General features: G+C 45.1%; 1 protein-coding gene across 4 annotated transcripts in view; it reads right to left on the reverse strand.

Annotated features, from left to right (window-relative positions):
- Positions 1–12,843, reverse strand: part of SPRING1 (SREBF pathway regulator in golgi 1) — a 220,226-nt gene that overhangs the window by 193,723 nt on the left and 13,660 nt on the right. For 2 of the 4 annotated variants that reach the window (XM_082853255.1, XM_082853253.1), the window contains exons 4-5: positions 12,342–12,455; positions 8,747–10,255 (exon numbers count right to left, since the gene is read on the reverse strand). In XM_082853255.1, the coding sequence (XP_082709381.1) occupies positions 10,172–10,255; positions 12,342–12,455 (198 nt within the window). In that variant the 3' untranslated portion in view covers positions 8,747–10,171. Of the gene's footprint in view, positions 1–8,746; positions 10,256–12,341; positions 12,456–12,843 lie in introns of those variants that run through there. The other 2 variants (XM_082853254.1, XM_082853252.1) reach the window with 1 other exon arrangement.

The following is a 12,843-nucleotide window of genomic DNA, read 5'->3' on the forward strand; positions in this document are numbered from 1 at the left end:
TAGAGGGTCATTCATTTGGTTACAAAATGGTAAAATAGGATCACAATTTTCTTTTTTGTTAAATATATTAATATATGTGCATGTATATGAAAAGAGATACACACCAAATAGTGGTGATCTACAAATGGAAGGATTATGAAAGCTTTTATTCTCTTCTCTAATTTTCTATAATGCAACATGTCACTTTATAATTCGGAAAAATTAGAAAAATGCATATAGTGTATATGCATCAACTGTGTTGCTGTCTCACAACTGCATGTCGGCATTCTATTTTAAACTGGTTCTAATTTAATTTGCTTTACTAATCAGTACTACATACAAATACATAGAGTTTTCTCAAATCCTTTTTGAAAAGAAACAAGCTATACTAGTGTAGGTCTATGAATGAGGTGGGACTAAATAAATGGTTCCTGGATGTCCAAGCATAAAAGACTTTCTCTGGAAACCCAAAGTGACAGTTTATCCTAAGGCGGACAGTAGCATCGAAACCTAAGAATGTTTAGGTACTATGTTCCCAAAACCAGAGGCTCAGGATCAACTCGATTTTAAATTCCAGAAGACTGTCTTCCAGTTCTCTGTACTCCCTAGCACAGAGCTAAGCACACAGTAAATGCCAGGTAAATACGTGCTGAATGAATGACTGGGGCTGGCAATTCCACGTCATCACCATTCAAGGGGCAACGAAGTTTAACCCAGGGCTTCTCCACCTCAAAACACAGTGGGGCTGGGCCTCAATTAGAGGCCCACAGTACTTCTATCCACACACTTCGTGACAATCAAAACTGTCTTCACACATTGGCTTATGTTCCCTGGGGGGCAAAATCTCCCTGCAGTTAAACACCACAGGTTTAAAGCAGTACTTTCCAGGTCTTGAAGCTACCAACTAGAATCCTGGAATGCCAGGGCTGGAAGGACCCTCATACGTGCTCCCCTGTACACTTTCACAGATGGGCAAACAGGCCCAGAAAAGAAGAGACACACTGGAGCCAAGATGGCTTCAGCAACACAGCTCAGTGTTGCTCCCTACCCCGTGCTGTCCTTCGGGTTTGCGTAGAACTCAGCATCATTTCCTTCAAGGATTTTATCAGTCAGTGAGGCTGTCATAACAAAATACCACAGACTGGGGAGCTTAAATGGCAGGAACTTATTCTCTCGCAGTTCTGGAGGCTGGAAGTCCGAGATGAAGGTGTCAGTAGGTTTGTTTCTCCTGAGGCCCTCCTTGGCTTGCAGACGGCTGCCTTCCTGAAGCCCTGGTGTCTCTCCCTCTTCTTAGAAGGGCACAGTACTATTAGATTAGAAGCCACCCTCACAGCTTCACTTTAACTTAATCACCTCTTCAAAGGCCTTTTCTCTAAATAGGTTACATTCTGATGGACTGGGGTTGGGAATTCAGCATACAGATTTTGGAAGGAGACAATTCAGCCCATTATAAGGACTCTGCTCAGTGGGAAAAAGAATGTTAAGATAGAGCCCTCTCACCTGGGTTGTGCTGAAAGGCTAAGATCCCCTTTCAATGCATTATTCAAAAACCCTTCCTGGCAGGACTAGCAGCGAGGTGAAACATTCTGCTTAAATCAAGGATGATCCAAACCCAAGGTCATCAAACAGCAAGCTTCAGAGCAAGTAACCCCTCCTCCACCTAGGACCTCCTTCTCACCGCTCAAGAGCCCAGTATGGCACTTCATCACAGGGGCTAAAAGTCCAGGTCCAAGAGTAAAAAAAGATCTGGGTTCCGTCACTATCCTGGTTTAAACCACTAAGACAGTGTTCCCCTACGCGAAGAAATTAATCCGAGTTCGTTTCTTTAGAATGAGGATAAAAAGACCTACTATCACATAAGCGTGGGTTGTTAGAATTAAATAAGAGGCCTTTAGCGCCAGAAATGATAGGAAGACAGTCGCTGCTATCACAGTGTTCCTAGGCTGGGCCCGCATGCACCTTCCAGGGCTCTGAAGTTGGCATCTAACAGTATAACCTGGAGCAAAATCTAACCTGAGCATCAGAGCCTTGTTCTTAAAATGAAGATGAGAAAGAATACCAGCCTCAGAAGACAGTGATGGTGCAAATGTTTTTTGTCTGGGTAGGAATGGTCAAGAGACTATTGTACATTTTGCCTCGGTGAACGGGAGAGGAGGAAGAAGGGGGCAGTCACGGGCACCGAGTTAAGCCTGGTGTCTTCGAGGGCACCAGCAGCAGATCTATTTCCTTCTCCTTGCAATGGATACTCCCCTGAGTCCCTGTGCACAAAATCGACGGGCCCTGGAAAGAGTCTTGGTTTGTCGTCACTACCAGATGGTCCTTCATTGTCTTAAGGAGAGGGAATCCACTCAGGCACAGGTCCCACAGTCTCCCGACAAGGACTATGCTGAGGACAGAAAACCTAAGGAATTGGTGCCACCAAGTGGCACAGACAGCAACTGCTCTTTGTGCCCCTGGCACCTCCGTCTTCTCTCCTCTCCCCTTCCTCTTCCTCCCATCTAACTCTCTTCCTCCTTCTTTCCTTGAAAGAGTGCCCACGACCATGGTTTAATTCAGTGGCCATCCTTGAAGGTCTGAAAAGGCTGCGGTGAAAAGACAGGGCTTTAAGATCATACTGGACTTGACTCCGTAGTTCCTCCCTGCGCTACATCAGGTCAATGAGCTTATTTGTGTCAAATAAACGAGCCCGGCTGGCGGCTAAGCAGCTGCAAGACTATTTATCTCAGGCCTCCAAGCTGGCACTCAGCAGGCTGCAGGCACAGCTCAGGAGGGGCACGGGTGTCAGGGCCTGAGCTCCCGGAGCACGCCCTGGATTGCTGCCCAGACAAAAACCTCCCGAGAGAAACTGAGTCCAGCATGTGCGGGGGGCGGGGTGGGGGGGGAACTCTAGGCCTCTGAGACTATGGAGGTGAGCAGAGAAGATTCCAGCTCCAAATAGCAGCCCACAGAGCACCTGGGAACATCTTTAGAAAATGACATCCCTCCTGCCCTCAAAAACCATCACATGCGCCACAAACTTGACAAAGCAGAGTTGGCTTTTGGGGAAACTTGGCTGCTTTGAGCTCAGCCCATCCTTTCCCCAAACGAGACATCCAGAAAGACGGTCCCCATGTGTCCTTCCCAGCCATTTTATATGTTTTTTTGTTTTTTTAATTCTGTAGTGCTTCACTGAAATGAATGACATACTTCAGAGATCTGGAGTGGGGCTCCCCCCCATCTTTTTCTCTTAGCTCTCTCAGGAAAGTGGGATTCTGCCGTGACAGGCTTTGACCTCAGCACATTTCCTGCAGGTCAACTCTGGCTGAAATAGAATGTCTGTAACTTGTTTGTGAAGAACACAAAGACTTGTCTCCCCACTGTGTAAAAATCAGATAGAAAAGGGATGCAGAAATGCAATGACAAACTTGTATGCATTTCTAAAAGGGCTTTCAATCCTACCCTGGCTTTATTTTAGAGGCCAGATGACACAATTAAAATGTGTACTTTTAAAAAGATAAATAAATAAAAATTTAAAAATAAATAAAAATTAAAAAAATAAAATGTGTACTTTTCCCACTCTGTAAATTAATTAGCTATAGTTGAGTTAAGCCAACACAACAAGAACTTTTAAAATATTATGTACAGCAGGATTCTACCTTTATTTATGTACTAACACAAAATACACATTCATGTATGAAAAAAGATAACTTTACATAAAAACTTTAATTAGTGGTTATCTTTGGGGGCTGGGATCTAACTATTGTGGCACAATTTAGTATCTTTGTAATTTTCTATATTTTAAAATGTAATTCCCTACATTTTCAGGTTTCTGCCTAGTAATCACGAAAGAAATGAAAGGGAAACCTTTTACTGAGCGATGACTACAGAAGCCCTTAATAGGAATTCCAAGATACTCTGAGCATCTCAGGTTAAGCATGCCTAAATAATTTAGCACTGTATTAAGGTATAGCTACATAGCACATTCTGGGCTTCCCTGCCAAAAGGCAGCTGTTTTTATGATGGAAAACACAGCAGCTGTCTTCACAGGTGCAGAGGAGCAATACATAATAAGTTGGTCCCAGCAGAGACGAATATGGTCTCTATTGAAAATCTGAGGAGAAAAAGGCAAAAAGTGGTGAGCCCCAGTTGAAATCTTCAAGAGAGAAGGGGAAGCCCTGATTTGAAGAAAACAGGCTCCAGATAACTGGTCTCCACTTACCCAGTGAAAATCAAAGCCAAGGACCAAGTCGCTGGGCTCTGGTCTTGCTTTAACACGCGGCAGGATCTTTGGCACAAAAATCGGAATTTTGGATCTGCAAGATACCTTAGCAATCACCCTCCTCTGACAAATGAGGAAACCAAAGCCAGAAGAGGTTAATTTACTCAAGGTCATTAATGCCTGTGCTCTCATCAGTAAAATTAGGATGCTACTCACAGACTTCATTCTGCTGTTACACTTACAAACACACACACTCCTCCCTCAGTAATAGTGACATGTGACCAACATAGTCTGAAATCTTGAATTTAACTGATAGCCAACACCACTTTTTCTCATTTAGCAAACACTTCTGATTTTGATAACCGGATGTAAGCTGACGAGAGCTTGCCTACTCTATGCTGCATAAAAAAATGTATGAATTTAGAAAGTCCAAAGACCTGAGGAACTACTTGACCCTACCAAAAACTTGGAAAGCACCCACTTAGAAATAAAATGCATTTCTAGCAGTGATATGTTTTGGTTCCTCCGAGCCCACAGACTGTAAAGTCCTGAGAAACAATACAGCTGGACCCCTATCCAAACATTTGACTGACTGCAAGGCCCGCTGGTTGTAACTGGCCAGTTGTTTTGTTTATTATAATATTAAAGGCTGTACTTCTATTTTTAAAAAGTCCAGCAGTTCAGCTCTAACAGCAGACATGAATCGAGTTGTACAACTGAAGGTACGTGGCAAGGGGCTGCCGGGACACGGAGTCGGCCGCACAAACACAACCGCTGTTGTTCCCCACTCAGGCCCTCGGGGGCCACCTGTTCCTCTTCATGTCTGTGTAAGCTGACTGGACGCTGAATGTTGCAGACATGTGACTGAGCGAAAACGGGGATCCTGGTACCCAAAACTGTCCTCACACCATGACAACACACTATGCAACAAGAGTCCACACAGGCAAAGGGCCCGGAAGGCAATGCACTGATGCCACAGAGTCAGGAAAAGTGCTGTGTAGGAAAAGAACTCTCACAATCCCACTGGATTCTTTTTTCTTTTAATTATTACTACTTACTTATGTGGTACCTTTTTAGAGTAGAATGACCAGTTTTCCGAATGGAATCTGTAGTGACTCATTTCCCCTCGCCCCACCCCCAAAGGCCCTCCTTGCAAAGAGCCACTGTAGGGGGATGGGGAGGGCAGATCTGCCGGGGGGGGGGGGGGGGGGGGCTCTCTGTAAACTTGGTCATTCTGCCCACAGGAGGTGTCTGCACTTGGATTGTGACAGCGCGCGAGGGATGCTGCCGCAGAGTAACAATGCCATTCCTGGAGGCAGCACCGGGCTGGTAGAGACCAAGGAGGAAGCAGCACGTCCTATGGGATTCCAGGGTAATTTAATCAGCAGCACTTGCGTGCGGCAGAAGGCAAGGGCAGCGAAATAATCAAGTCCACTCTCAGCTCCTGGTAGTTTTTCTGTTTAACCGAAGGGGGTAAAATGTGACCCAAGAGAAGGGCCTCTCTGCCTCGCCTGGCACTGCTGATGCGTGGAGCTGGATGACTCTGTGTCACGGGGGCAGTGGTGGGCTCCACCCACTACACATACCGCCTGCCCTCAGTTGTGATAAGAATGTCTCAGACGTTGCCAACTGTTCCCTGGGGGCAAAACTGCCCCCATTTGCTGCCCTAGATCAACTGGAAAAGCTAGTCAACAAGTGAGCCACTTGATTCTGAGTAATGCAGGGTTGAAAAAAACAAGAAAAGGGGTTTAAGGCCTCCTTCAGTGAGGAACGCTCTGTAAGAAAAAGACCAACAAAAGTAAAACTGGCCAAGGTCAAGAAGAGCAGTTTACCACATGTGAAAGATAAACACCCAATCAAAATATGGGAAGAAATTAAATATCAATTAGAACATAGAGATCCATTAGCAAAAAGAGTTAAAAAATGATACCAAGGGGTTCGTAGGTATATGACAAAACACACTCCTCTCATACTTTATTTATTTTATTTATTTTTGGCTGTGTCAGGTCTTAGTTGTGGCACATGGGATCTTTTGTTGTGGTGCGCGGGCTTCTCTCTAGTAGTGGCGTGCGGGTTTTCACTTCTCTAGTTGTGGCACATGGGATCTTTCGTTGTGGTGGGCGGGCTTCTCTCTAGTAGTGGCGTGCAGGTTTTCTCTTCTCTAGTTGTGGCGCGCAGGCTCCAGGGCATGTGGGCTCTGTAGTTTGCGGCACGCAGGCTCTTTAGTTGAGGATTGCAAGCTCAGTAGTTGTGGCGCGCAGGCTTAGTTGCCCCATGGCATGTGGGATCTTAGTTCCCTGACCAGGGATCAAGCCTGCGTCCCCTGCCTTGTAAGGCGGATCCTTTACCACTGGACCACCGGGGAAGTCCCACTCCCCACACAGTTTAGGTGGGAGTATAAATTGGTGAAAATCATTCTCAAATAAACATACAAACGTGTATGTGAAAGCATATCATCAGTGCATTATTTGTAGCAGCGAAAAAAAAAAAAAAACAGTAATAAGCTAAATGACCTCAGCAGGGATTAATAACATTACAGTATATCCATGAAACTGACACCAGGTGGTCACTAAAAATTATTAGATAGGCCTATATGTCACATAGAAAGATGTCCATCAGAGGATTGCTTTCAAGAAGAAAAAGTATTATCATATCTGCCTAGAAAGTCATGAGGGAAAGAGAAAAAAAACGGGCTGATCTCTAGGTTGCATGATTTTAGGTCATTATTACTTTCATCTTTGACACATTTCTGAATAACCTGCATTTTAAAAATTATCTTTAGCATGAGTTCTTCTAAAAACAGTAGTAAAAATAATACCTAGAACTCTGTAGTTGCCACCCTTCCACCCAAGGGGCCCACCCATCCTCACCTTGCCAACTATGTGATGTCAGACCCCCACTGGACTGCAGATGTGGACTTCATGCCCAGCACTGGGCCTTTACTCACTCCAACACCTCACAACAGCCCCACAAGGAGCAGATGCAATCCCATATCACAGAGCAGGGCCTGGGACTCAGAAGAGGAAAGACTACCCAAGGCCATGCCTTAATAAGTAGGAGTTACTGACTGCGAGGCCAAATTCTCTCCAGCCTGTGAAGAGTAGACTAAATAACAGTAGAAACTAACAACAGAGTAAAGCAACTATACTCCAATAAACATTAAAAAAGAAAAAAGAGCAGACTAAATAAGCAACATATCTGTTCATTTACAATCTACCTGCAAATCCCAACGATGGGAACAGCTTGCTCGGAACCTTGCACACAGCTCCCACAGCGCCTTTGCAGCCTCACCAACTGAGGCACCCCCTGGACAGCCTCCAAGTCAGCTCTGGGAGCAGGCCAAAAACTGCAAACCCTGCTCTAAAATCCTATCGCCCGCTTTTCCAAGAGCTGCTGAGCTCGCCCTTGGATGCCAGCCCCAGCGTCGCCAGGTCCAGGGCCACCCCAAGTCCCAGGCCCTGCGGAGACAGTGCCTTTTTCTACAGAATGCTTCTTTCCCTGTTAGAACATACCTTATCTTTATTGCTCCAGCAATGAGCATGGCAATTAAGATTCAGAACTGAGGGAAATGCTTTGAATTACCCAATTACCTTTCACCCCAAACGTAACAATTTAAAAATTTTTCTTCTAAACTAAAGGTGTTTTCATTCCTTCTCTGATCTTCTCTTAAAATCCAATGTGTATCACGCACTTTGCTAAGTTCTGGGCATACAAAACTACAACAAGGTCCCTAATTCTGAAAACCTTCAGTCGAAGGAACCAGAAACAAACCAGAGAGGGGAGCAGGGAGGGGTCCAGGCTAGAAGCCTGGAGAGGCCCATGATGTTCCACGTCCTTGGGTGGCTTCGTTACAGAGTCTGCAGTACCGTGACATTCCAAAACAGCGAACATGCCTCTTCGGAGTACAGAAAACCATATTCCAGGCTGAATGCAGATGACCTTTGGATTATTGACCCAATTTGGCTACTTATACCACCTCTCCCCTCTGCTGGCCTGGACAACCGAGATCTGTACGCTCTCGGAGGAGTGTTTACAGATGAGTCAGCGTTGGAGCTGGCGAGGGGTGGTGGGAAGGACAGTGGACCCAGCGCTGGAGATGAAGGTCGTGTTTTGGTTCCGTCATGGGACCCAGGGAAGTCACTTCACTCCATTTCCTCATCTACGAGGTGGGAATAAACGAGCTTAATTCTCTACCTAAGTTGCAAAGGCTGTGAAAGCAGTGAAAATGCAAAACATGCTCGCCAATATTCAAATACAGAATAAACAGGTATGGCTGACCTCTGATATAAACTGTTTTCACAGTAAATCTACGTTGTTGCCCAAGGGTTCAAATAAGGTCAAAGTGACAACTACCAGGAGACTGAGTTACCACAAGCAATGAGCTGGTGAAACATGCAGACGTGTCCATTACTTTCACACACAGTCTGATTTAGCACCAGTGAACACACACAGAATCTGAAAAACCTGATGCAAACTGAATAGATTTCCTGGGATCTAACATTAAAAACAACTGCCAGACAGTTCACCCTCTAAGAAAGTTGACTTAGGGGGACAAACTACTTTGGGAAGGTAAGTATAAGTAACAGGAGGGAGTTAAGGGAAATTATTCCATTGAATAGACTGCAGAAACATACAGGAAGGCAAACATGGCCCAAGGGAAAAGCTCCACTGAAATAAAAATGCTGAAAGAGGGCTGTAAGCTCGTGCTCTGCTCTGAAGGCAACCGCTGAACAACCAAAAAAGAACAAGGAAGACCTTGCCCAATACCAGGGTTAGTGAGGGGCTCTGGGAAAGAACAGTGTGCGGTAATGTGACTCTGGAGAGGAAAAAGGGGCACGACGCCTTGATCTGAGGACCAAATACTCTCAGCCTTGACCAGAGAGGGTTAGTGTCATATTAGAAACACAGGACGCCTCCATCGTGTGGACCAGCAGCCTTCACATCCAATGTCCACGGAGGGTAGATGTGAGTCTCAGGGCACCCCGACAGAAACTTGAGTTTTGTTCTTCTTTGTAAATCACAGGGAAACCAAATGTCTGTACCTATTACATCTCCCGAAGCTGAAAGCGATAAAGGACGACCACTTACAGTCAGTTGCGAGATGTATCTCCACTGAGGAATCGCCTTAAGATGGGGTTTCCATGACAGAAGAGGAGGAGGCCGCCCAGCAGATGACTTTCCTGAGGCTCCCACTGTCCCACGGCTGAGAAGACCAGTCATTTCAACAGGGGCAGTGGAAATAAGAACAGAACCCTCCAGGACAACAAGGCAGAATTTCTGGTTAAAACGGTGCATGCACATAGGTAAACAAGCATATCCAAATACCACTAGGAAACAACCTGAGAGCACATGGTGCCAGCTGCTAGAAAGCTGGCACAGGATGAGAAGGGAACAGCATCTGAGTTTCTAGACAATTTTAGATGTCAGGACACGGTGTTCAGGGCCCACTCTTGAAGATGCTGTTAAAACAAAACCAAGAACAAACCACCGCGAGAGAACATGCATGTTCTAAGAGACCAAACATTTTATCTGGGTGAAGGGTCGATCTCATTCTTGAAACTCAAGAACACAAGAAAACAACAAGAACAATCTCCTTGAATATACTCAACTATCAAAGAATTTTCCTATAGGAAACATGAGAATTTTCCCACTACTCTAAAGAAGTCCAATAAATAACTTTACAGTGAAGGGCCCGGGGAGAACACACACAGATGCCCACAGGTCCCCGAGCAGCCGCAGAGGAGAGGCGCTCAGAGTGCTGATGCCTTCACCAGGTCGCCCACAGTCTTGTTTTTCTTGAATGTAACCCGCTGGCTGGCATTTCCAACTGCTTTACGGAACAAGTCCATCTGGTAAGCCCGGGGGCGAGTGAGGCCAAAGAGCACAACACAAGAAGTGGTCAAGGTCAAGTCTTCTCCTGAAGACCAGAGAAGGGCTTCAGGCTACAAGTTCTTCAGCAGCGCATCCTCCCAGTGGGTTGAGTCTCCCTCACCGTCACGCGGGGAAGAGCTCGGGAGGGCTCTCTCCGTAGCAGTACTTTGCTATGGGATCCCTATAGGTGTTCTCATGCTGCACGCTCTGTTGGCAAAAGGGAAGAGAAGAGCGCCGTGAGAGAGAGCAGGACGGCGTCTGGCAGACGCTCCCCTGCAGGAGCCCAGGTGAGTCCATCTCCAAATGTCACCAAAAGGGTCCAGGGCACTTTCTGGAGCAAACGCAGATGCTCAGCACAGAATGCCAATAAAGGGCATGAAAATGGACATAGTGTCACCACAGGACTGTTTCTTTTATGCACACTAGTGAGTTTTTTTTTTAACAACCTAGCTGTGACTAGGATAACTTGAGACAAAAAATTTTCCTCAAAGTATTTTAAGTCAGATTAAGATCCAATGGGTGTTTTGCACCTGACCCCGTGCTTCAAAGGAATTCAGTCCCCCGCACTGAACCCTGCAGAGATGAAGGAGATGCACTTCAAATTGCTTTCGTCAAGTTTTATGTACCTAAGGGCTGGTACACAAGCCGAATCCCACAGTACCACACAAGCTTCATCTGGCCAAGCAAAGTGTGATTTAACACAGACAATCATCCGTGGTGGCTAATTTTTCAGCAATTTGTTTTCATACAAGCAACTTGAGTTTTTGGCTAGTCTAGAATTCATTAATTAGCCTAAAACCAAGGCTAAACATCTAAATTGTAAGTATTAATCCAATTTACAGACATGCAGCCAAATCTTTTTCTTGGGACACTTATAAAGGCAAATTGCCAACTGGTAAATTTCTCTTTACAATGAAAATGCAAAGTCTGAAATTTTAGCATCTTCACTCAAGTTTGGAAATAACTCCTGGGTTTTATCAGTTAAAGAAAGAAAATACTTGGCCTTTTCTAACATTTCTCAGAATGACAGTATGAATCAAAGTAAGTCATGGGTTCAGCCATCCTCCACATTTCCTTTAAAGCCCATTCAAATGGAAAGCTCTTCCAGCAAAACAAGGACATCAGGAATTTCTTCATGTTTCAAATGCTCATTATAATCCCTGAAACATTTACCCAGTGATGCTGAATGCTCTAAGAGCAGACCAGAGACATAAAGAGTGGCGTAAAACCCAAAGGCAGACTACAGAAATCTGGCAAAGGGTACAAGAGCTCCAGAGAATGACAAATGAGTCATTCATCTCAGACGGAGCCAGGACAGTCTTGCAGACACCATGAATGGAAGCCAGAGGAAGAGCACCCGTATGACAAACACGTCTGGTGATTTTACAAAGAGAGCTCCAACAACCGCCCGATCACAAAGGCTGAGAGCAGAGGATGCGGAATGATGGAAAGGCAAAGACGTTCAGACGCTTTCAGCAGCTGGTGCCGTGTTTAGTGCCCAAGAGCAAAGCATTTAATGACAATGTGCTGAAAAGTACTGAGAGCTTGGCAACCTACAGATTTACCTGTGTATTTTTCAACACCCACCTGCCCCATCCCCTTGAATCCTAAAATAAACCACAACTTTGTCCCAGAATAAATGAGTACCCACTCTAAATGAGTGGTTGCTGGAAAGCCTTAAATTTCAAAGACGGAGGAGAGAACTTCTCTCAGGAATTGGACTATTAGGACTCCACCCAGACTTTAAAATAATTTTAAGCTTCCAGTTAAAATACAGACAAGCTAATCAGATAGGGAAGATGCAAGTTAGTCAGACCTTGATTTGATATAAATATTTTACATCCCTAACTTGTATAAATCTCATGTTCACATTCTAAATACAGTCAGCCCTCCATACCACGGGTTCCGCATCCGTGGATTCAACCAACCACGGGTCAAAAGTATTTGAAAAAACTCCAAGAAATTCCAAAAAGCAAAACATGGTATTTACACTGTATTAGTTATTGTAAGTAATCTAGAGATGATTTAAAGCATACGGGAGGATTTAAGTAGGTAAGAGGCAAATATTATGCCATTTTATATGAACATTTAGGGATTTGGGGTCCTGGAACCAATCACCCTCAGATACCAAGGGATGATGTACTATCAATCCACCAAAGCTCCACACAACGTCGTTTAAATCTCTTCTCCATTATCACCCCACCAAAAGCCCCCAGTGCATATTTTCGAGTTTTCCTGCAGACCCTGACTCCCACCAGCAAATACCCCAGCTAGAGGCATCACAGCTTCTGACCTGGGACGAGGTCCTGCATTTAGCCAAACACAATTCAAAGTGATCTTCGACTGCCATGAAGAGGTTCTGGAATGCCACAGCTGCCCGGTTGAGGAAGCGCTCCAGGAGAAGTTGCTATGGAAACAAAAGTCAGTACCTGTAATAAATTCCAAACTCAGAAGCACAAGGTAACCTTGGAAATTTCTCTTAAACTAACAGACTGCTGATACAGGGAAGAAAAGGGGAAGGAGAGAGAGAGGGGAGCTCAAGTGAGCAGGAGGGCTGATGTTTTATTCTTTAGATATCTGATTAGGAATACAATGGCCCATTCTGTCAAAGAACCACTGGAGGAACTGGGAACCACCTCCTTTCCTTGCAGACAAAGGCTACCTCACAGCAGCCATTTCTGACACCGACAAGGTTCCCTTCTATTTCCAGAAGAATCTCACAAGAAGATTCTAATGCTCCTCATGAAATGCAGGCAGAAAGAATAAAGGAGATGCAGCACAAGGAGCAACTCTCC

The sequence above is a fragment of the Leucopleurus acutus genome (genome assembly GCF_964270905.1).
Source record: "Leucopleurus acutus genome assembly, chromosome: 13".
Classification (NCBI taxonomy): Eukaryota; Metazoa; Chordata; class Mammalia; order Artiodactyla; family Delphinidae; genus Leucopleurus; species Leucopleurus acutus.